Source organism: Misgurnus anguillicaudatus, chromosome 13 (genome assembly GCF_027580225.2).
Source record: "Misgurnus anguillicaudatus chromosome 13, ASM2758022v2, whole genome shotgun sequence".
NCBI lineage: Eukaryota > Metazoa > Chordata > Actinopteri > Cypriniformes > Cobitidae > Misgurnus > Misgurnus anguillicaudatus.
The window spans coordinates 16,953,825-16,980,549 of NC_073349.2; the positions used below are offsets into that span (position 1 = coordinate 16,953,825).

At 37.4% G+C, this 26,725-nt stretch overlaps 1 protein-coding gene across 1 annotated transcript in view; it reads right to left on the reverse strand.

Moving 5' to 3' along the window:
- Nucleotides 1-18,396: 18,396 nt before the first annotated feature.
- The window catches only part of spsb1 (splA/ryanodine receptor domain and SOCS box containing 1), a 30,245-nt gene continuing 21,916 nt past the window's right edge, over nucleotides 18,397-26,725 (reverse strand). Inside the window, exons 2-3 of the mRNA XM_055188298.2 lie at nucleotides 22,738-23,616; nucleotides 18,397-19,832 (exon numbers count right to left, since the gene is read on the reverse strand). Coding sequence (XP_055044273.1) covers nucleotides 19,705-19,832; nucleotides 22,738-23,431 — 822 coding nt within the window. The 5' untranslated portion in view covers nucleotides 23,432-23,616 and the 3' untranslated portion in view covers nucleotides 18,397-19,704. The remainder of the gene's footprint in view (nucleotides 19,833-22,737; nucleotides 23,617-26,725) is intronic.

The window sequence follows — 26,725 nt, forward strand, 5'->3', positions numbered from 1 at the left end:
AAAACAAGTGCCTGCTGCAGACGCGCCCAAAGGGTCTAAAAGAGACGCTCGCGTTTGCCAGATACTCGCATAATCTCATGCGTAATCAGTGTTTACTGTGAAAGGGACATTCCACTTTTTTTAATATATGCTCATTTTCCAGCTCTCATAGCGTTAAACATTTGATTCTTACCGTTTTAGAATACATTCAGCCGATCTCCGGGTCTGGCGCTAGCAGTTTTAGTATAGCTTAGCATAATTCATTGAATCGGATTAGACCATTAGCATCGGGTAAAAAATATCCAAAGAGTCCAAAACTTGACTCTTCTGTAGTATCGTGTACTAAGACCGACAGAAAATTAAAAGCTGCGATTTTCAAGGCAGATATGGCTAGTAACTACTCTCATTCTGGCGTATTAATCAAGGACTTTACTGCGGTAACTTGGCTGCAGCAGGCGTAGTGATATTACGCACTGCCCGAAAATAGGCCCCTGCCATTGAAAGTAACCAAGGGGACAATTTTCGGTCAGTGCGTAATGTCACTACGCCTCCTGCAGGTATTTTTAGCGTGATGCTAATGGTCTAATCAGATTCAATGGATTGTGCTAAGCTATGCTAAAAGTGCTAGCGCAAGACCCAGAGATCAGCTGAATGGATTTCAAAACTGTAAGAATCCAATGTTTAACTCTAGGGGAGCTGGAAAATGAGCATATTTTCAAAAAAAAGTGAAGTGTCCCTTTAAGAGAGTGTCTTGTGTGTATTTTGTGAACGTGAGCGTCTCTTTTATCATAAACGGTTTTGACGCGTGTGCAGCAGGCACTTATTTTGACAAAACACGTGATGCACATTCACATGATGCAACAAACACATATTTTGAAAACACGAGCAACACACATGGCACTCCGAACACATATTTTGAATTTACGCCCCTCGGATGAGCAGTCACAAGCCGCCACTGATCAAAAGAAACCATCAGAACAAAAAGTTGCATTGAAATGATTTATGATTATCTAAATGTGCATGTCCTCGGCAGATTTTATATTTTAGATTTTCCTTATGAGATGAACTGTGAGAAAAATAAATGAGACGAAGCAAATTTCACGAAATAGCCTTGACACACAATTCACCAGCAACACAATCTATTATGATTTTCTCAACTTCTGCGAACTTATTATAGTGAGAAAGTTACAGTACGGTAGTAAGTGGCTGAGCACGTCTGGATTTAAATGCTTTTATCCACCAGCTCTGAAGCCGAAGAAGATGAGACCAAACATTTTCCAGACCAGCCAGCACATCCTGCCCACACCGTCCCCTCCATCACACTCTTCCACATAGATTAATGCAGCTAAATTACAGTTTGAGGTCGATGCAGTGAAAATAGCAGAAAAACAGCATGTTGTGGTGTCTGGCGAGGCGTTGTGATGTCTAGCCGACGGGGAGAGCTGTGAACCGCAGAGGGCTGTGAATAATTCTGCTACAGGAAACAGGCCCGTTTCACAGCAGTCCACGACTGTTTCCTCTATCTCCTGCTCTCAAGCACGTCCTAAATCACCATTCACGAACAAAAGAGATGAGAAACTATTAAAACGAGGCTGCAATGAGACTCTAATGGTATAATTATTTACTTTCCACGAACGGGGCGTACATTGATGTCACTTTTATAGCATTTAAATCACAAAGATCATGTTTGTAGTCTAGAGAAATATTAGACAAACTATTACATAAAACTATGTGGTATAAACGTATAAAATGTAGGTTTTTCCACGTGCTTCTTTAAAAAAAGATATAACTGACACCCAAGAAATAACCTAAAGGCCAAATTTCACAGACAAGGCTTATGTTAAGACAGGACTGTGTCTTAAATTACGATATTTACATCTCTTTTATATAAATGCTTTTTTAAAGTTATTTTCAGTTAAGAAAGCTCAAACATTACTTTAGTTTGGGACTCAGCTTAAGCCTTGTCTGTGAAAATGACAAATTACACATTACTGTATGTTGTATTTGTTAACATTATAAAAAGCATTAGATAACATTAACAAAATAAAGTTAACCTTTGTTCATGTTAGTTCATTGTGCATTAACTAATGTTACAACTTTTGATATTAGTAAATACTGGAATTAACATGAAGATTAATAAATTCAGCAAAATTATTGTTTATTGTTATTCCATGCTACACAGGAATTTGTACGTATTTTAATAGTTGACAAATTTCTATGAATTTGTACGAAGTGAATCGTACAAACACATATGATTATTATCCCCTTCTGACATCACAGGGGGAGACACATTTCAGTGACCTCTTTTTTCACATGCCAAAACTAATTTACTAGGTTGTTCTTTTTCACATTTTTTAGGTTGATAGAAGCACTGGGGACTCAATTATAGCACTTAAACATGGAAAAAGTCAGATTTTCATGATATTTCCCCTTTAACATACAGTATACAGCCTTATTGTAAAGTCTTAATAAACATGCACATTTTCAACTCTTTCTATTTCATGGCATGAAGATTAAAAAGTATATAATTATATGTAATTTTTCATAAATTATTTCACCTTATGTGTTTGTAACGTAGCTTTACCATAAAACTTTCCCTTAGCTCAACAGTAAAAATTGATTTGGTTGATGTGAACTCCACCAGAAGTGCAAATATTTGAACTACAATACTTTTATGACCATGTACCAAGAGATAAGATTCAGACGAACTTTGCACAGTAGCATAGCTGCACACTCTTTCAATATATATATATATTATTTTTTTTCCATTGACATGATTCAAAAGAGGACCTGTCCACAGTAACATGGCCTCACATTCAGTGCAACCCACATTACTCTGTGCCAACAACAACTCCCATAAACGTCCTTACAAAACCTTACGAAAAATGCTGTATCACCTTTCCTTCTTAACCCACCACACATATGCTTGCACACGCCCAGACTGAATACCAGAGAACGGTTGCGTGACTTACAATTAGTTTTGACCCATTCAAACACGTGTTACTACAGTGAGTGCATGAATCAGTCTTGATGAATCAGGATGGAGAAGCTGAGGCCGTCTGAACCACAACCTCTTTCCACGCTTCAGCTATCATTCAAAAGCCATGACCCTGACCATCCCAGCATCCATTCCCCTGTAGTTGCCGCTTACACATATTGAAGGGGTGCAGTAATTACGGTTGCTAACTGTGATAAATTGACTGCCTAATTAAACGGGACACTTAAACAAACAGGCTCTTCATTAATCAGCCTTGCCCGCCGTTTTCTGCTTTCATGTGGGCTCTGGCAACCATTTGTGGTAACTGCACTCTTTTCCATGACTGGAAATTGCCACTTAACGCTGAGGGGTTCAACAGGCGCAAGTTTACCCCGCCTGTTTCTCTACTGGGTGGTACTTCTTGAACTGGGTGGAACACATGGGCAAATTTTTTCCCCGCATTTTAGCATGCCGTTAAGGAGATCAATTGTGCACAGAGCACATGTTCGTCATGCACAGACTTTCTAAAAATCGCTTAGCATTTCAAGCGCGACGGTAATTGCGTTTATAATGGTGGCGTGAAGACAGATGAGATTTGATGTGGTGAATGCCTGGGTTGAGAACTACTGCAAAAATGTAAAACAAACAATATAATGTAATTACTTGCTGCAATATACCTAAATAAAGTGTTATATATTTATTAACATATTAATATGACATGTTTTGTAACATGATAAAGATCCACTAAAGATGCACAGCTTTTTTGAGGAGATTACATAATTTCCATTGAAACAGGAAGTTAGGGTGAGACATCTTGGGTGGTTCCTACCCTTTTAAAGGACAGTTTCCCAGACAGGGTTTAGGTTTAGCCAGGACTAGGCCTTAGTTATATTAGGACATTTAAATAGTTTTTACAAACATACCTGATTAAAAACAATCCTGATGTGCATCTTGAGACAAAACAATGGCACGGAGCTGAAGCGCAGAATGATGTCATAAAAATCATTAATCCATATTGGCGGAAGTAGGACTGTAAATTTTGACAATATTTCGGAGCATATTAAAACTTTTATTTCGATTAACGGGCCATTTAAACGCCGTCCCATTTTCAAGATCAAATCAACCCAGTCTAAAGAGGGTCAGACTGTGCTTGTCCCAGGTTTGGAATACTTAATTTACCATTAATACATGGCAGCGGCTCTGCCCCTGTGTGACATCCGGGGGAAAGGAGGGGAAAAAGGAGAACAGATGGTACTGAGGTCGCAGTGGCACAAATGCCAAATCTTCACAGCAAAAAGTCCAGTGTTAAAATAACTCTCACAGAGTTGATTTCAACACTTTTTCAGAGTTTATATAGCTCCACACTTATCAGAGTTAAATAAACACTTTCAAGAGAGTTAATTTTTTAACACTAGGTCAGAGTTTCTTTGACTCAAATAAGTGTTAGTTAATTTTTTAACACTAGGTCAGAGTTAATATTTTAACACTAGGCCAGAGTTTCTTTGACTCAAAAAAGTGTTAAAGGGGTCATATTATGAGATTTCTAACATGTAAAATAACTCTTTGGTGTTCCCAGAGTGCAAATGTAAAGTTTTAGCTCAAAACACCCCACATGTAATTTACCTGTTAAAATTACCACTTTGTAGGTGCAGGCAAAAGTGTTCCATCTTTAGCTGTGACCATTAAAATGCAAGTGAGCTGATGAAATGGAAATATTGATCACAATGATGGTGACTTTAAATAAAACATCCAACAAACTCTACAAGTAAGATGTAAAATGCAATTTTAGGTTTCAAACAGAGATGGTGATAGAGAGGATAAAGGTACAGAGGAGCATTAAAAAAAATAGTGTAAACAATTTAGTTTTACTTACAATTCAATCTGCAGGACACATGGAAATGAAAGACTGAAATGTGTGGGCGGAGTGTAATTACATCTCCAAGGAGTTAGTTTAACACCGCCATGATTAACTCTGTAGATTAACCCCAACTCTGAACAACAGTTTACTCTAAATATGTTAAATTTACTCTTTGGGTGTTGAATTCAACTCAGAAATGTTTAACACTGAAATTTTAACTCTCTAGTTTTTGCTGTGTTGTTTGGCACAGAATGACGTCATACCATTTCATCCACTAGGACAGAAATCACATTAATTTAATTCTGTACACATATTAATCATACATACATTAAACCTAATCAAATAAGCAAGAGCATAAAGATAAGAGCATAAAGCAAAAGTCTACAATAATAAGAGTCTTTATTTAACAGGACCGGACAGGCTGTGGTTTGCGTCTACTGACATGAAAAGACTGATAGGAAGCAGTGGCAGGTTTGAAATGAATCATTGTGGCAAGTGAGTTCTGGAGAAATCATTGCGGTATAACTAAGAACATTTTGAGGATGTTGCTTATCTTTCACTACTTAAGCAAGCGGGAAGGAAAAACATTTATAAAACCACTTAAGAACAACTCTGCCAATCTGATTGTAATGGACGGAAGTGAGAAGTTTTATGCAAAACTCTCTCAGGCTCGACATATTTATATTATAATCAATCATGTATTTCCTTCTTTTCCCATTTCATCTCAGTTACAGGATGGAGCAAAATGATCCCAGGTGGGAAAAGTGCTTAAAATGCACGTATTTAAGCAGGCTACACTTAAATGTACTATTTTCATGCACTAATTTGTAGTTAATATACAAAAACAAGTCTTTAGTACTTCTTAAGATAAACATAAGAACATCTAAAAGTGTACTCAACTGTTCTATTTTGAGAACCCATTTATTTGAATACACTACAAATCAATTTAAGTATTCAAATAGCGTATTTGTAACCTTTACACTTTAATTTACCTCAAAAATAACAATGTACTACAAATGTACTTGTTTGTATTTAAGTATATATTTTCTACATTCATGTAATCTTTATTTATTATGACTAAGGATATCACTGTAATAAAAATGTTAAACATTACATCATCACAGTTTACAGCAATTCGTTTCTTCATGAAGTCTTATAAAATAACTTCACTAAGCCTGTTAGAGTGTTAATAAACCATATACTGTATGGGGAGCCAATTCTGCCATATTCCTAAATAAATAAATTAGGGCTGTCAATAGATTAAAAAAATTAATCTAGATTAATTGCATGATTTCATGAGTTAACTGCGATTAATCGCAAATTAATCGCACATTTTTATCCATTCTAAATTTACCCTAATTTAACACTTTTCAGGTTTTTAATATTCTAATCATATATACATATATAGATGCTTTATGCAAATGTATGTTAACAACAGCCTGTTTACATTTTAACAGAATCACCAGCCATTGTTTTGTATATGAATTTTCCTTTCAGAAGATTTTTCTTTCTCCATTTTTGTTTGCTGCTGCATCATTTGTGACCTGTGCTGGCAAGTTGAGTCGGAATTAGCAAATTTTTAAAAAATAGTTGTTCATATTTTGACATTCTCTATTAAAACATAGAACAATGCATGATTTGTTGAAATATAACAAAATATGACAGAACTACACGTGTTTGAATTGAAAGAGTCAAATTACCACAAACATTTCCACATCTATACATTATATTACCACATCAATACCTTAAAATCACTGGTAAAACTAATAGATTTAGCACACACAAAGCAAAAAACATCATCAATGTATGTTCAACTTTTTTTCCTTTTGTTTGATTGACATTGAGACAGACTGCTTAAAATCTAAGTGATCTAATATAATGTTACACATCAGATAGTTTTACCCAACAGTTAACCAAACATTTACTTAAAACATAACAGATTATAGAGCCTACCTGCGTGAATTCTTATCAAAACAGATATTTGTAAAACTGTAATTTTGTGTAGATGTCTATATATCCGGGTCGCGCACTCGCGCGTCTGTGTGCACGCGCTTCAGGTGTCAGTCAGTCAGCGTGAGGGGATCGCTTTTGAGTCTTGTCGCTCTTAATAACTCTTTAACATTAATCAGGTACCGAACTTTATCTCTCTTAATGACTCTTTTAACATCAAGCAAGTCCTGCAGTCTATTTTCTAAGTCATGCATAAAAGCGAAACCAAAATGAATTGAGCCGCATCTTTGTATTAGATTAAGCATTAGGAGGACGGTAACGTTACACCTTTCAGACGTATAAATAAAGATCATATCAGATGTCCAACGAGCATTTAGAGCATTGGATTTGGTAGACAATTTGCTTAATGTTCTTATTTCTATGAAAACTTTTTACTCATTTAGAGAGAGTCACATTTGTCTGCGTCTCTGTTCATTCAACTATGGGCTGGACCAAGGGTCAAACAGAAATTGCGCGTTGCGTTAATCTCCGTTAATAAAATTAGTGGAGTTAAAATGAATTTGCGTTAACGCGTTATTAACGCGTTAATTTTGACAGCCCTAAAATAAATACATAAATAAATATACAAGGAAATGTAAAAAAACAAAAATACAGAAATAAATAAAGAAATATATATACATGGAAATGTAAAAAAACAAAAATAAATGAGTATTTATACCTGTATTTCTTTATTTATGTATAATTGTATTTTTTCACACTATTATTTATTTATTTATTCATTTATTTATACATTTATTTATTTTTACTTTTATTTATTTTCACATTTATTTATGTATAAATGTTTTTATGTCTACACGTATTTATTTATACATTTATATATTTCTATATATATTTATTTCCACATTTATTTATTTATACATTTATTTATTTCTTCATTTCTTCATCTGTATGCTAATGAGGGGGGCGTGTTTTACCTCAGACTTAGCAATCGATCTCTGAGTGCCAGTGCTGAAGCTTTGAGGCCACAGTGACACCTGGTGGTGTGAAAAGCGAACAAAGTTGCACATGGAGTGAATGACTTGGAGATGTGCGGTATCCAGAACCTTGTTTCAGGTTTTAAATCATTTTGTGTCACCATAACTGTGTATATATATAGGGTCACTATACATAGCATGCGTGCTGTGCTCAGGGCATGGCCGTGGGTCGCCATCCGGTCGTGATTTCTAAAATGTCTTGGCACACATACATGTCGGGATGCACGTTTTCAACATGTCTGATGACAGACCCTTGTAAGTGGACACTTTAATATGGAAACGCGTGAAATTATGCACTATTAATAACATTTAATGTAAATGCCCTGGAGCATACTGTCCACTTACAAGGGTCTGTCATCAGATATGTTGATAACGTGCATTTTGATATTTATGTGTGCCAAGACATTTTAGAAATCACGACCGGATGGCGATTTACGGCCATGTACTGAGTACAGTATGTATGCTATGTATAGTGACCCTATATATACACAGTTATGGTGACACAAAATGATTTAAAACTTGAAATAAGGTTTTGGATATTACACATCTCCAAGTCATTCACTCCATGTGCAACTTTGTTCGCTTTTCACACCACCAGGTGCCTCATTAGCATACAGACGAAGAAAAGAATAAATAAATAAATGTATAAATAAATAAATGTGGAAATAAATATATATAGAAATATATAAATGTATAAATAAATACGTGTAGACATAAATACATTTATACATAAATAAATGTGAAAATAAATAAAAGTAAAAATAAATAAATGTATAAATAAATGAATAAATAAATAAATAATAGTGTGAAAAAATACAATTATACATAAATAAAGAAATACAGGTATAAATACTCATTTATTTTTGTTTTTTTTACATTTCCATGTATATATATTTCTTTATTTATTTCTGTATTTTTGTTTTTTTACATTTCCTTGTATATTTATTTATGTATTTATTTATTTATGAATATGGCAGAATTGGCTCCCCATAGGTGCTATTACAATTATCTAAGCAAACATTGAATAAACTGTTTGTCTGGCACACACAGAAAGCATATGTTTGGGGGCCCGGCTCTTTCGAGGGGTATCCCTGTTTAGGAGGCAAAGCGCATTGGCATGAAGCTCAAATCAAGTGTGCCAAGAGAGCAGCTTGAATTTAACCCTTCCCAGCCTCCATGACTACTCACTCCTATATGATGGCAGCAGCCATGATGGACTTTGCAAGTGAAGGGGACATGGAGAGAGAGAGAGAGAGAGAGAGAGAGAGAGAGACAGAGAGAGACAGAGAGAGACAGCTAATAGTATGACCAAAAAAAAATAGGTAAAATATTGCAAAAGTGCAAACCATGCTTGGGTAAAATATGGACAGACAACCTCTGCATTTAATTACCCAGAAAAAGACATATTTATCCAGTCATGGGTCGAAATAACCCAGCATATAGATGTATAAAAAATCTCTTTGCACTTTATTGATTACGTTTAATCAACTTGGATTGCTTTAACTTATAAAATAAAGTTGGCATAACTAAACAAATTCAACTTTTTTATCTATTTAAATTCAACAATTTATCTATTTCAAGACGCAGTTGCAGAATTAACTTATGCATTTCCTATTAAAACCGGAAGCCTGAATTTCACAGAGATTGTTATATATTGTATCTCTTTTAAGGCGTACACATGACATTTTAACATTAAACAGAACTACCTTTTCTATATATGTTCCACTATAAAATTCCCCCCTCCTATACAGAACATATGAAGAGTTAAGGGCCCTTCATATTTTAACGATAATTATAACTATAAAAAAAAAAAAATTCGTTTCATAATAAAGAGAATAGCGGAGTTCACACCACAACCATAAGGATAAAGATACAATGAATGATATCGTTGGGATCACATTATGAGCGATTTTCCCCCACCTGATGAAGGATAAACCATTGACAGCCAATCAAATCTATTTGAACTTTAAGTGCATGCGCACTTGAAATGGCAGTGGAGAAGCTCATTGCTGAGGTCCATATTACATAAAATTACCTCAGGTAACCAGTGCTGATGCAGTTGCTGTGAAATTGACTACGTAATAGGTAAGATATTAGATTACACGAAGTCTATAGACCGTTTAATCGGGCACACATGGTCTGAACTTTACTTCCGGTTTCTGTTCGATTAATGGTCTGACTAGTTGCCGAAACTGAACTCTTAAACAAATACCTTGTCGAAAATAACAAATGTTTTGGGTTCCTGTGTAATTTACGTATTGTTTAGTTTGCTTGTTATATAAATAAACTACTTTAAAAGGACTTCTTGTTATTTATTCTCCGCAGAGTTTACCGGAAGTTACGTGATGACCACGAAACCGTCTATAATGTGAATGGCCCTTCACAGTAGGCTACAGCTCATCTGAATATAATAAACTCATCTGACCTTCGACCTCACAAAGTTCTCCTGCAGACCACTGCAAACAGGTCAGCAGAAAGCTGATTCCAGGGTAACTTATTACCATTCTTCCATAAACTACATTCCCCAGTGATAGTTACAGATCAGCTGTGGCATTGTTTCTGCAGCTGGATCAGGCTGTTCACACAAGCTTTGAGACACACAAGATCCTTTCCACATTTATTCTATTACTGCCTTTATCCCTCACTCTTTTTGAAATTTTCATCAGCATATATCATCGTCTGGAAGCAACCAGAAAAGATCTACTTGCCAGCCCCATGAAAGAGTTTTCCTCCCTGATATGGCTCATTCCCCATTTCTCAACACTGTGAGTGCTTAATGGCTGTTTTCTTTTTCAGCCTTCTCTTCACTTTACCTCTTAAACCTTCACGTGGTAATGATTTTCAGTGTCTGGTTTGATCTGGTACCTCTCCGGACCATCTGGAACAGTCTAATCTAAACAGTGTTTTCCCTTTGATTCAGTCCCTACAGCCCTATGTACTGTCATTTATGTGTCTACAGTACATTGAATTCCTGTATCGTAGATTCAAACAAACCCTGTGCAAAGTGAAATGTACACTACAGTGCAAAATATAGTGTGAGAATGAAAACTATTCGACTCCTGAGAAGACTGGTGTCAATTTGCAATGAAAGAGTTTGACGTCATTTCAGGGGACTGAAAATATTTACACACGACCGCAGGACATATCAGATTAGTGTCTGAAGTAGCACCTAGTGAGTTTGTTCCTTCCAAAGGTATTTTAATCAAACCCTCCTTGCCTTGTTATGGACAATAATTTCTGTGATCTTTTGGGTACAAGTTAACGACCTCTTTATACTCACTAAGTTTCACATGAAACTTTCTGAATTGGTACTTATGGAATTTATGTGTTTCAAATAAATTACTCAAAACCTTTTTTAGTATAATACATTTTTACACATTTTACAATTACCTAATCAGTGCTATGCAATGCTCAAATCTAAATGTTAATCGTTGCATTCCGCAATTAATGTTTTTGTAGAATGATTGATAAAAATGCATAATTGATTGTTCAGTTGTTGTTCCAAGATCATACTGTAAAAATAGCCATACTAGTCTGGCCCTGTCCCAAATGGCACGCTCCAGACTTATGCGCTGCGTCCCAAACTGCCTACTTTCATACTATATAGTAGGCGAAGTAGTGCTTTTTACATACTATATACAACCCAACAGAAAAAGTTGGGACACAGTAGAAATTGTGAGTAAAAAAGGAATGGACTAATTTACAAATCTCATAAACTTATATTTTATTCACAGTAGAATATAGATAACAAAATAAATGTTGAAAGTAAGATATTTTGAAATGTCATGCCAAATGTTGGCTCATTTTGGCTTTCATGAGAGCTACACATTCCAAAAAAAGTTGGGACAGGTAGCAATAAGAGGCCAGAAAATTGAAATGTACATATAAGGAACAGTTGAAAGACCAATTTGCAACTTATTAGGTCAATTTGCAACATGATTGGGTATAAAAAGAGCCTCTCAGAGTGGCAGTGTCTGTCAGAGGTCAAAATGGGCAGAGAATCACCAATTCCCCCAATGCTGCAGCGAAAAATAGTTTTCTGAGTTTCTCAGAGAAAAATTGCAAAGAGTTTGAAGTTATCATCATCTACAGTGCATAATACTATTGAAAGTTTTAGAGAATCTGGAACAATCTCTGTGCGTAAGGGTCAAGACCGGAAAACCATACCGGATGCCCGTGATCTTCGGGCTCTTAGACAGCACTGCATCACATACAGGAATGCTACTGTAATGGAAATCATAACATGGGCTCTGGAATACTTCCAGAAAACATTGTCAGTGAACACAATCCACCGTGTCATTCGCTGTTGCCAGCTAAAACTCTGTAGGTAAAAAAAGAAGCCATATCTAAACATGATCCAGAAGCGCAGGCATTTTCTCCGGGTCAAGGTTCATTTAAAATGGACTTTGGCAAAGTGGAAAACTGTTCTGTGGTCCAACGAATCAAAATTTGAAGTTCTTTTTGAAAAACTGGGATGCCATTTCATCCAGACTAAAGAGGACAATGACAACCCAAGTTGTTATTAGTGCTGAGTTCAGAAGCCTGCATCTCTGATGGTTTGGGGTTGCATGAGTACGTGTGGCATGGGCAGCTTACACATCTGGAAAGGCATCATAAATGCTGAAAGGTTTATCCAAGTTCTAGATACATATGATCCCATTCAGACGTCGTCTCTTTCAGGGAAGACCTTGCATTTTCCAACATGACAATGCCAGACCACATACTGCATCAATTACAACATCAAGACTGCGTAGAAGAAGGATCTGAGTACTGAAATGGCCAGCCTGCAGTCCAGATCTTTCACCCATAGAAAACATTTGGTGCATCATAAAGAGGAAGATGCGACAAAGAAGACCTAAGACAGTTGAGCAACTAGAAGTCTGTATTAGACAAGAATAGGACAACATTCCTATTCCTAAACATTGGTCCTCCTCCAGCTGTTTCTTATATGTACATTTAACTTTTCTGGCCTCTTATTGCTACCTGTCCCAACTTTTTTTGGAATGTGTAGCTCTCATGACATCCAAAATGAGCCAATATTTGGCATGACATTTCAAAATGTATCACTTTCAACATTTGATTTGTTATCTATATTCTACTGTGAATAAAATATAAGTTTATGAGATTTGTAAATTATTCCATTCCTTTTTTACTCACAATTTCTAAAGTTGTGTCCCAACTTTTTCTGTTTTGGGGTTGTAGTATGGAAGTAGGCGGTTTGGGACGCAGCGATGGACTTCCTCAGAGTCCACACTTAGATGACATCATTTAGTGCAATTGTGGACTTGACGCAGGTCCAAGAGGGCGCACCAAAGTTGTATTTTAGAGCAGACTCAAGTGTCATGCCAGAAATAGAAAGAGAAATCGCCCATCAATGTGAACTCCTCCCTTCCGTCGTCTAATTGGTCTGATTGCTCTTTTGCAAGGACTTCTAGGTTGGTAAAGTGTGCAAAGCCTGCTGAAGTGCAGGCTTCGCCAAAGACCGCATCAAGGGTGCAAAGGGGGTGCTGATGAGCACACTTCGGAGCGTAAAAATGACAGATGGGACATTCTACGTAGGCCCTGTCTCAAATGGCACACTCCAGACTTATGGACTTCTTCAGAGTCCATACTTTGATGACATCATGTAGTGCAGACCGCAGGGACCCTTGACGCAAGTCCACAGGGGCGCTCCGGAGTTATATTTTGGGACGGACTCGAGTATCATGCTGGAAATAGGAAGAGAAGTTGCCTATCAATGTGAACACCTCCCTTCTGTCGTCTGATTGGTCTGACTGCTCTTTCGCAAGGACTTCTGAGTTGGTAAAGTGCGCAAAGCCTGCTGCAGTGCAGGCTTCGCCGAAGACCGCATCAAGGGTGCAAAGGGGGGCGCTGATGAGCACACTTTGGAGCATAAAAATGACAAGCTCGTAGACTAAGGTCTGCAATTTAAGGCCACAAGACCATAAGTCCACATGAAGTGCGCCATTTGGAACAGGGCTGTAGACTAAGCAAGAAACCGCAATTTAAGGCCACAAGACCATAAGTCCCCATGAAGTGCCCCATTTGGGACAGGGCCTCTGAGATCTTTATCTTCTCACGTTATTACAAATATTTAGCCATGTAAAGACTTTTGCGTTAAGGTTTGTTTTTGCATTTACGCATCTAAGATGCTTTTATCCAAAGCAACGTACAGTGCATTCAAATTATACTTTTGTGAGCTTTTAAAATAATGACATGTAGACTGCACATTTTCTAATACAGTATTTTTATATACCTATATTTATATAATGATGTCTAGGACATCTTGTCTATGGATTGGTACTAAGAGAGTGAAGACACTACAGCACTAAAACACAGAATCAAAACAGAGAGATTCAGTGGAAGAATGCATACAAGGCGGCTGAATCCCCAGTGCAAACATTTACATGCTAATGAAGTTCTTGTTTAACAGTACAAAAGGATAGCTTCACCCAATGGACATTTAAAACTGAAACCTTTTACACAAGTTGTTTAGTCTTTATAAACCAAATGAACAAAGAACAGAGGATTAGTCAGTCTTACATTTCTATTCCATGACATGGCTCTATTATTCAGACAGAGCAGAGAAACAGTTACTTGTTACTATCATATGATTCAGCTCTTTAGAAAAACATTAAGAGGGACAAATTTGTGTCTCGGTCACTCTCTCAATCTTATGTAACATGGCGTTCCTGTATTCTCAGAAACTTAATACAGGAAAAACTATATTCAACTTCCTATAATCTGCACCAGAACAAGCAAAAGCCCAAACAGTAAGACTAACACTATACCCGCAGACCCATTAAAAATAGATTTCCCTATTATATATTCCATAATATTGGTTATTTTGAAAATCAGGGCAGACTATTGCTCGCAAACTCAATTGAATAATATTAAAGAATAATTAATAATTGATAAAATACATTGCAAAAACTGTCGCTACACTTATTTGATACTGAACCGGTGCCACACCGCTCTCATGAGATCTTTTTTGTAAGAACATGACAAACTCCCCCTTTAGTCGCAATTTAACTTTCACTCTAAACAAGTCAGGGTTCCCACGGGTCCTTGAAATGCTTGAAAGTTTGTAAATCTGGGGGAAACAATTCAAGGACCTGGGAAGTTTTTGAAAATATACATACATAGATACAGGTCATTGAAAGTGCTTGAATCTATTTTATGCAGAAGTTTTCTGGAAAGAAATCCATATTATTCTGTGTGTACTAGTATAGGATAATATCATAAAAATTCTAGCCTTTTAAGCACACATGCTAAACTGTTCACTTTAAATGCTTATATCTTCTGTATGCGAATGTTGATTCATACTAAAATGCTTTTTTGCACAGTTGTGTTTGACACATGAAAACGTCTCGGGTTACGTATGTAACTGTTGTTCCCTGAGAAGGGAACGAGAAACTGCGTCTCCCTTGCCATACTTCCTGCGTCCCTGTAACACCGTCTTTGGCAATATTTCAGATAGCGATATACTTCCTGGCTCCTGCGTCACCCTGTCTTTGTCGTTAAGCCTCACCATTGGTTGAATTTGATATACACATTCAGACGCACTTACGCCTGGAAGCGTCCCCAAAGTGTCACCAAAGTGACGCAGCGCAAGTTCCATTGAAAGGGAACTATAACAATGTATCTTAAAAAGGTAAAACCTTGCTCTCACTTGAAATGTCCACACATTTTGTCCTTGAATTTGAGGGTATTGGACCTCGAAAGTCCTTGAAAAGTCCCTGAATTTGAAGTTAACTAAGGTGTGGGAACCCTGACAAGTGCTAGTTTACAAAATGTTTTCTGCCCCTTTCCTATCCACAAGACATACACAACTACATTAACCTGATATGAATTAATTATTAAACTCGTTCTTCAGGATGTTTTACACCTTCACGCCCTCTTACTAGTTAAAAGCAGGGTGGCCAGGTCTGCCTAAAAACAGCCCAATGGTCAATCAAAACTAAAAAATAGCCTAATGACCTTAGGCTAAACGGCCTAGTTCCATACCTAAAATCCATATTTTACATTATATACATTACTTGCAGTGAGATTTTTAAATAAGATGAACAAAATCCTTCCACCTTCAACTCGCACAAAAAAAAAGGGTTCAAAGACTCAAGCGTTGACAGTAATAAAAATCGGAAACGCATTACATAGAGATGTTTTCTAAAGAAACAAGTCGCAAGGTCTTTAAAACACAACATCAATACATTACTGCACAGTCTACCTCTAAGCCGAAGTAACCACTTTGCCACTGATAACATTTTTAGATTTATACGCCAACTTGGACCAGTTTCTCTCATATAAAAGCATACAAACTCCCAGTCTTTTGAAGGGAAATTGAAAGCAGGAATGTGCCGTTCCAGACACCCAAACAGCACAGTGTTCCAGCCAAGCTGCATACTTGAAATGAGTGACCTCACACCGAAGCTCCAGAGCTCTGTGTATGCAAACACATCACGATAGCAACCGAGCGCTCCATGACAGTGGGAACATTAATATGAAAATCCCCTCCATCACACACACAATTCATTTACCTCGGCTATTAAGCTAAGAGACGATCTCTAATGCATCTTCAAAACTTAAAACAGCTGTCGGGGAGATGTTTGCCTGGAATAAATTCACCTTGTTCTTACCTCAACTCGATTTGTTATGTCTACAGATAAAGTTTCCAGTGTTTATTTAGAAATGAATAAAATGTTTACCCGACGTCTTAAATACAAAATGTGAGCTATTGAAGATAAGCTCCTTCAAGACTAACAAACATGTATCTGTCAGTAGGGTTACAGTGTATCTTCAAAAGCATTACAAATGAGCGAGCATACAACTTTTTATAGGGAGCCAACAATAACTGTAGTCAACCAAAAATAATTTTGCATTTCTTCTACAATAAGACAAAACCTGCTTTAAAGAAGTCCCTGTAGCTTAGTGGTAGAGCTTAGCTTTAGGGAAGAGCAGGGGCAAAGATACCATTTTTCAGAAAAACTTAATTTTTAAAGATAATGTTATAGACAGCAATATATTTTTGCTGTGGTCAATAAATCAAAAGTGTGGTCTATCTATACAAGGTGAAATTTTGTAAAAATGTAAAACACCTTACACTCTAAAAAATTTGCTGTAATTTTGCAGCTGGTTGCCAGTAACTTACTGTAGAAGATAAAGTCAAAAAATGTTTCATGTTCATTTAACTTTGAACAAAATGTTGCCAGTAAATAACATAAATGTAAAATCTACAGTAAGTTACTGGCAGCTAGTTGCCAGTAATACCCATTAATACTGTAATTTCTACAGACATTTTTTACAGTGTATGTTTAAAGTGAAATTGTACTGAAGTAGTGAATTGTTACTTTTGACCCCACCTGCAGGGACGAAAGTAACACACAGGTGAGTCAAAAGTAACACAACAAAACAAGATTGATTTGTGTGTTACACTTGTTTGTATTAAATATACATGACTATGACCTCGTGAAATGTAACTGCAAACATATTTTGTAATTTATCTTTGTAAAAAATAAATGAAATTACATTTATTTTAAATTTCAGTTTTATCAAATGTTTCAAAAGCAACAAACAGTACAAACTTAAATTGTTGAGAATAAAATGTTTAACAGTTTGAACATTGTGAAAATGAAATTCAACATAATACAACAGTATTAGCAGCGGGACAAAAGTAACAAGTGTTACTTTCATTCCAACAGGATCTCCTCACATTTAAACACGATTTACTTTTATTTTAAAAAACTCTGAGAAGTGAAACTTCAGGATGCGTTAGGTCACCAAATAACCTGTAGATTGATCAGTATTGTAACACATGAAACCAGAAACACAACACGTTATAAAAACAAAATGACCGCTTTAGGAATTTACTTTCATGGTTGAAAACACCTTTCTGGATACACGCCGAAAACTGTGAGTAAATAACACAATATTTGTCAGCTCTGTCAAGGGTTTGTGTGCTAAAGATGCTGTCATAGTCTGGGATGTAAATGTTATCAGTGCGCACAGAAAATCGTTTTGTTACTTTCATCCCCCTACAAAAGATTGCGGGATCAGTTTCAAGAAATACACATGCGGTGAAAATTTATACACTGTATAAGTGAAAAGTTGGTTCAACTTAAATATTTAGCTGTTACCAGTTGAAGTAACTTAGTTGATCCAGCTTTTCCCTTTTTTGATGCAAAATTTGCACTTAATTTATTTCAACTTTATTTTATTTGTTACAATAACTCCTCACTCGCCAAGATATTTAAAATTTAAGTGCAAATTTAAGTGACAACAACTCAAGTCAAGATTAAAAAAAAAAAAAATCGAAATGACTTGTGAATCCAAGTTGAATATACTTAATTTAAGTGCAAAAAAATATTTTTACAGTGCAAGTCACTTTGGATAAAAGCATCTGCCAGATGTGTTAAAAAAATAAATAAACAACAATATACTGTTGTTTTAGCAGTAACATGTATTTAATAATGCATTTTTTTTTAATTCTGTATGTGAATCCTCGAGTACACTACCCTACAGTTTATCTAAACTTACCCAAAATTCACAAACAAAGCCATGAATTTAGGAATTTAAAAAAATAAAGACAGCTAGAAAAGAAGTCAATAATAATAAAATTTATTATATAGTTACAAATATTATCTACATCACTAAATACAAAGAGGTGGTCGGCAAGCAAGAAGGGTTTAAAAACAAAGTCAAACAACCCCCCCATGCCCAGCAAAATGGCTCCCAAACAAACAAACTACATTTACACATCTAAAAAGACTAGGATGGAAAAACTTTTAGAAAACAAAATGACAGTAATTGGCAATCTCTGCATCAAGTCTTAAAAAGAGCAAAGTGACATCAATATCAGACGCCACACAGCAGCGTCATAACCCCAACACATCAAGTTAAAACAGTCCTCTTACAAATAAAACCAGCAAAATCAAGAGTATGGATGTGGGTGTTTCACAAGACATAGGGAAGCTATACAACCTCTTAATGATAAATGTATGCTACATAGTCTCACAGTGATCTCATTCTTTGATTTAATATAAAAGGACTTCAATTCATGGCTTTCTTTTAATAATATACCAGTATAATGAGCCAGGCACTTTAGATGTTGCAGTGTAAACAGGAGACTCGTTGACTAGTCGGGCAATTAAAAAGCTAGTTTAATGCACCAGCTTTGGTTGATTCCATGAATAGCCTCCCACGTCATAGACACAGGCATCACATTATTTTTCCAGGCCAGACGGTCAGACTTACAGCTAAAACCGGGCTATTTTTAACCTGGCAGGAGCAAGCGGGGAACCCATCACCTTACACCGCGTGGGTAGTGTGTCAATCTTTTTTAAACCCACACAACAAGTAGACTCCAGCGCTTAATCCAAAATTGACTCAGCTAATTTATTATACTGACTAGAAGTTGAAAGACTGCATCCTTAAACTGAGAAACTTTACATACAAAACGTGCCGATATTAATATCCAGATATATTTTGATCATCAAAACTTGCTGGTCTTAACTAGCTATTTTGCATTGCTCGCATTGAGCCACTATAAATTGATGACATAATACATGACTGCTTAAGGAACGCCAACACATCTCATTAAAAAAACCTTTAAAATATTTTTTAGATGTTGACAAGCAGCTGAGGTTTCAGTAAGCCATGATTAGAGAGGAAAAGTTTTTAGTTTTCCTCCGATTATCTGCAATAAGGATCCGAAATCCAGGATATGAATGAACCAAGAAAAGACGTCAGACATAATTTTTGGTACCATACCCAGTGATTCAGTATGGGACCAATCCAAAACAAGTGAAATTGCAATGAAACAGGCTTGCCAGATGGAATAAGAGTAAATCCCAGAGACAAATTCAGGCGAATGCCATGCCTTGAACTGTTTTTAAAAGGCACAACTGTCATCATTGGTAGAGCAAGTAGTTCTTAAGGGAAGCAGGTAAGGGCAGTCCATGTATTTCGCTCAGTCGCTCTCTTCCCAACGCAACTCGTACAGATCGTCTACAGAGGTCCATTAATGGCAGAGGTTCAGCTGGAGAGACAGAAAGAGAGATATTTATAAGAAACAAAATTACAAACACCGTGCATGAGAAACTATTTCCAGAAAAACACATGGATGGATAAATTAAACTCTGTGAAAACCCAGCTAGACATGTCACTTTCATTTTTATCAATGTTACATTATGTAGAATGATTGTGTGTTAATATTGACTGGGCAAGGCCTCAAAGATTAAAATCAATGATTGAAATCAAACTTAGATTCTCATAAAGAGACTTTAGCCTGGATTTCACAAACAAGTTCACAAATAAATTTTTGCTAATGTTTTAACCCAATACTGGGTAAATATTGGACAGAACACCACATGTTGGGTTACAAGTAAACCTATGCTGGGTTGTTAACCCAACCACGAGTTAAAACAACTCAGCATTGCATTGAAACAACCCGACATAAATTAATTAACCCAAAATGTATTCGGTACAATTTTACTCCATAACGGGTTAAAGAGACACTCCAATTTTTTGAAAATATACTCATTTTCCAGCTCCCCTAAAGTTAAACATTTGATTTCTACCCCTCTGGAACCCACCCAGCTGATCCCCGGGTCCGGCGCCAGCACTTACAGCATAATCCACTGAATCTGATTAGACCATTAGCATCGTGCCAATAGGATATTTTTCCCATTTAAAACTTGACTCCTCTAGTTACAACGTGCACCAAGACCGACAGAAAATCAAAAGCTGCCATCTTCTAGACAGAAATGCCAAGGACTACACTGTCATTCTGTGTGATATTCATTGAAAGTTAGGCGACTATTTTCGGCTGCTGCGTAATATCATTGCACCTCCTGCAGCCATTTTACAGCGACAAAGTCCTTGATTATTACGCCAGAATGAGAGTATAGTTCCTAGCCATATCTGCCTAAAATATCACAACTTTTAATTTTCTGTTAGTCTCAGAGAAAATTCAAGTTTTAAATAGGAAAAATATCCAAACTCCTTTGTTATTTTTTAGCGCGATGCTAATGGTCTAATCAGATTCAATAGATTATGCGATATGCTAAAAGTGTTAGCGCCAGACCCAGAGATCAGCTGAATGGATTCCAAAACAGTAAAAATCAAATGTGTAACTCTAGGGGAGCTGGAAAATGAGCACATTTTCAAAAAAGTGGAATGTCGCTTTAAAATAACCCAGCAGAATTTAGATTGCTGCTATTCCTCAAAACAAACAATTAAACATCCCACTAACTCGCTGATTAGGAGCTTTAACATTTGCACAACTCCAGTTTTCCCAAAGGTGCCCTTTAGTGTAGTTATACAACATCCCTGTGTGCCGTGCATTTCAGAAGACTTTAAGCACCAGCACCTGCTCGGATGTTGAGATCACTTTATAAAAACACACACATCGGTTAACAAGACGTCGGGGAAACAAAACAGAATGATGTAAAGGCTAAATAACGGTACAGTTAGACCTCCGTCGGACACAAGTATGACAAAGAATGCATTAAAAAGGCACCGACACGAGACAGACACTCAAAGGAAGCCAAAGCCTCGGAGTCATAAGGCTGAGTAATAGACTGTCCAACCAGACGGGATGAGAGTTCTCCAAAAATGGGAACACCTGCATCCTGAACTTATGCGTTAAAGCCACAGTAGCAACACTTCCCAGCTTCAGACCTTCATTAAATCTTGCTACACATGGAATAAGTAGAGAAAACATCAGTCATTCAGATGGTGGATGGCATGCAAAACATCAAGGTGGAAACGCAATGTATTTAGACATTGCATCATGAGACTGAGAGCAGGGTGGGTTACTCAACAGCAGTCATGTCTGGCACTTTTAGGGACAGCTGCGAGTCTGGACTTCACCTGCATCCTTTCATTATTTGACTGAAGAGCGATAACGTCACTAAATAACGCCTTGCAAAACTGATTCATTACTACAGCATGCTGGAGGAAATGAGTCGCAGAAACTTGAAGCTCTTATTTAAAGAAACAGTTCGCCGAAATGAAATTCACATTGTTCTTGCATGTCATGACTGGTTGTCATACGCGTGTTAAGTGACACCCAAGACGTTATTGACGATCAAGGTTAACTATAGACCGGATATAGTCCAGTTATGAGTAACCCACTTCTAGCCAAAATAAACTTGCATTTGGTTACATGTTGTTTTTACTAAAATAACTTGTGAGATGTATAGATATCCCATCATGACAAGGTGTTTGGTTTCATTTATTTATTTTTGGTTTCATTTCAGGGTTATGGCTAGACGCAATTTTCACTGACAGCCTCGTTTTACACTTAACCCAGACGTCTATATTTGGTCGCTATGAGACGTCTTTTAAAAAGCAAAAATGCTTGCCGGGCTGGTAGAGTCATTTAGATTTGCTTGTAGCTTCACAATGTGGACTCTCATATTAGATTAATAAATGTGTTCAGCTGAAGAAAGAAGGCCATATACATCGACTTAATTCTTTTAATGCACCCCAATTACATCTACTTTTATTATATCTTCTTATAATAGGCATAACAGTTCAAAGTGATTTTTCAAAACCTTTGTTCAACCATGAAAGTACTTAACTATCTTTAAATGTTTCATTGGCAACTGTGGAGTCTGCACATGGCGTAATGAGGAAAGAGCAAAGTGACTCGTTTAATGATTAGCTTCCTGGATGTGAGATAAAGAATGGCGTCATGGTCTTTATCAGGTATGGAAATATATCAGGACAGAAAGCGGTCTTCACATAATTAATGATGAGTACAAATATTCCGCAGACACACAAAGTACTGTCTGGCTACTCTCAATGTTTAACCAACCACAAACTCCACCTTGTTTATTCAATAGATAACCGCATTGACCAGCACATTGTCCTAAGATATCAAGTAATTAAAGCAAAGACAGCACACTGTAACTCAAAGCAGAAAGTATTGTACTTACGATCAAGTCCATTTATGTACCGGATTCTGATTTCACAGTGTCCCCACACAGCGCTCACTACAGGGTATAGCTTTTTTCCTTTGAGTCCCCTGAAAGCAACCCCCAAGTACTGTCCATCAACAATAAAGCTTAGCGTCCCCTCGTCCATGTCCAGGACAACCAAAAACGAGTCTGGGACGATAAAGGTTTCATCAGGCTCAAGAAAAGCTGGATAGGTCCTACTGGGTTGGTTCTTGCCATCGTGATAGAGTTTGTTTCGTCCCAGGTCCCAGCCCCAGGATTCGCTATTGTTTCCTACAAGTGCAGTGTATCCTACAGAATGCAGCGGGGCTTCGCCCATTGCCACGCCAACGATGGCGTGGGTACCCCGCTGGCGCATGGCCCAGCTGATCTCCCACACGTGCAGTCCTCTCGTGTATCCCACCCGGCCCCGAATAGCATCTGTACTCTGCGCCACAGGGTGCCGGTGAAATACAAGTTTATTGTCCTCTTTCACAAAAATGTTGAGCGATCGGTCGTCATTGTTCCAGGAGTGCTGGACTTGGATGTCCTGCGAGGCAGATGGCATGTCTAACAACATATCCAGACGGGAAGGCTTGGTGTAATCCAGGGCCTGCAGCTCGAGTTTGAGAGGCCGAAATGCCGGGTCCCGCATGTCCACAGTCTTAATGCCTCCCGGAACCTTCTGCCCCATGCTCTGGGTGGTTCTGACAGCACCTCGGTCCCCCTCCCGTCTCAAAGCAGAGCAAAGGACAGAAAACGGGAGAAGTCGGGGTCCACTCCTTCACTTATGCACCTCCACAGACAAGGAGGCAAAGGCGAAGGTTTATATGCAAGAAGTTGCCAGGAAACCAAGTCAAAGCTGCTAGTTAAGCACACCTGGGGAGATTAGAGGGAGATAAAAGCAATGGTTAATGAATCAATTTTCCTATTGTTGCCTTTTTCCACAACACAACGGAACATGCAAGTCATGAAAACATGAAACATAGCTAAAGTAACACTGGAAAACTATCCAACAGAAACCACATTTATTTCCCCTTCCAGACGTGAGAACTAAAGCACACAAAAACGGCACAAAAAGCAGTAATTGCATCATTTACAAAACCAAGCATCAGCTTGTGTAATGCATACATGTGTCAGAATGGAGTTCACTGCAAAAACTTCAAGAATAAAAGAATCCTCATGCATTACTGCCATACAATTAAACTGTATTCATTCACACAATATTAACCATAGGCTTTCAAGGTCTTAAGCTGTGTTCAGTTCAATGGAAGCTTGCCAACTTCTGGCAACACAAGCGACTGTTGGCGAGAGCAAGTGGACGTGACCAGCTACTAGGGGTGTGACGAGACACTTAATCCACAAGACGAGACACGAGATTGGGTTCATGAGAACGAGACCATATTTTTACACTTTTTAAGAAATCCTCTCAATGATAAAATAAATAAGAAACTGAAATCACATTTTTAAATGTTTTAACTAATCAAGGACTGGCCTTAACAACCATTTTGCTAACTGATAATGAAGTAATTTGTTATTTTTGAGTAATAAAAATAGACCCAAGTAGCCTTTAAAATGACATAACGAGCATGCAATAATAATAATAATAATAATTGTTTAAATAAAGTATCAAAACAAAGTTACATTAAACAACATTACATGAACAAACACATTATATTTGTGGATACGGATGCCATCTTCACTTTCACTTTAGATGGAGAAACGCTCATTTTTAGCCAAACAATGTTTAAGTACATTTGAATATTTAATACATGTTTATTTCTTTACCCTACTATGGAAATGATACAGCCACTGCCATTCTTGAGCAAGAACATGCAGACATTAAATCATGTAAACTCTGAGTGAGGGTTTAATCTGCTGAGACTTCACATCTGACTCTGATCAACAGACAAACACAACACGTGTCAGACCTTATGCGAGTTCCCAAACAAACATTATTGGAAACCCAAACAAAAAAGCAAACGGTAAAAGACAGAATATAATGCATGCACTGTAAAAGGTTCAAACAGAAAGCTGCATCCTCCGGAGATCGCATATGCAGGCTGCATACGTCATCAAGGTTTATTTGTTAATTATCTGAGCATCATATTCGCAAGTCATGGGCATATTACAACAATTTGCGATCAACTAAGTTAGTAAACTTTATAATTGTTAATATTCTCTAATAAGACAGTCTTCATGACGTAAATGTAGTCTACAAATACGACCTCAGAAGGATGGAGTCTTTTATTTTAGAAGCGGCCAGAATCTCGCCGCACGCCTAGATCTCGCAAAAAGTAATCGATGCAAATGACGATAGACTTTCGAGAGCAACTACTGAAAGAGACGAGCAACACGCAGCAAAAAGTCACTGGCGGTATGCATTCCGCATTAGGGGTGCTAGAGAAAACCCCTAAAGCTACAAGCAGCGTTTATTTTTACGCATACATGATGGTTAGCATAGAGTACATGTGACGCTAACTTAGTCATCAAAATAGTATGCGCGTACTGTGCAAGCAGGTCACGCATGCACGAACCGGAGTATGTAATATGTAGGCCAGAAGAGGTGTTGCAATTTGTCATAATGCGTATGTGTCCACTAAATTTTGTTCAGAAACCTATAAACAGCAATGGACTATTAGTTATTTTGTCAGTCCCTTGCCTCGCCTGTTATACAATACGGTTTACTGATACCACTGCATCAGATGACAAGAAAAGGAAAACCCTCTTGCTTTACCGCAACCAACCCGCTGTTGTCAACTGCTTCACACAATGCCCTTTAAAAATAGGAAACAGGGGAGATAGAAAAAAAACAAGCTATTTCCTCTTTTTAAGTTTGTCTAGTCTGAAGATAACAGGAAAAGCAATAAAAAGCCTGGCTTTAAATATATATATACACAGCAGAGCTGTTCCTGGGGGGTGACCGTAAATTCAAGCTGCAGCAGCAAAACAGACTTAACAAGAAAAAAATTCACTATTATAGAGACTAGACATTGTGTGGTGTGTGAAATCCCCTCCTAATGTCCTGGTCTCTAATGCAATTCCTGTAAACCTAAATTACATCACAGTTTAATCTGATATTCAACAATTGGGACAGTCTTGTATTTACAAAAACAACCTCATCATTACTCATTTACATGTCTGAAAAACATGTCAGAGGTCATGTTCTTAAATGTACAGCATGAAAATTAGCAGAATTGCTGACCAAAAATAGGGTCCCAGAAATGGGGGCTGAAGAGGCCCGAGGGTAATTGAACTGTAGACAAGAGTTCATTGAGGAGCATCTTAGCCCTTTCTCCGATACAAGTAAACAACCTTTTAAATGGGTCACGCTTCTCCATTTCTGGCCCACCCGAGCCAGAGAAGCACCAAGAAGTGGGTGGCAAGTTTGTGAATGCTAAACAATGGCTTTCAATGGCTGTCCAACCTTTAGTAAGTAGGAAACATGTTAATTTGCACACTCTTTATGCTCACTGCAATGAAGCTGTGAGGCAGAGAACCAACAGAGGCCTTTTAACAGAGCTGTTAGGACTCCATCCCCATTTGAAACCAGCCATCACAATGTTACTTTATACATGGCGGTGAGGTGATGTCATTCCGCAGCATCATCTCCACTCTGTCTGGTGGTTTTGCATGATGCTGTCTGGCAAGTCATATGATGGTGACACCATGATCTGTTTGTGTTTTCATTATTTTGGTGCTTATGGGCAGGAACTTTGCAGCTGGTTTGCTGGCCTGCTGTGTGTGGGGCTGATTGAAATGCGGAGGGGGCTCTAAGGGATTTGTCGGACCTGGGGAACAGTGGCAGCTTTTGTTTGGACCATCAAGTCCACATTTAATACTTCTTACGCAAAACTGGACTTCCCTAGAATTCTCCTGTTCTTGTAAAATCTGTGACCTCCTGAAATCTTAACCTTTCCTCTGCTTGGATTAGGGGTGGGATTTAGGAGAGAACTGGTGATTTATTGGTGATATTTGGACCAAGATA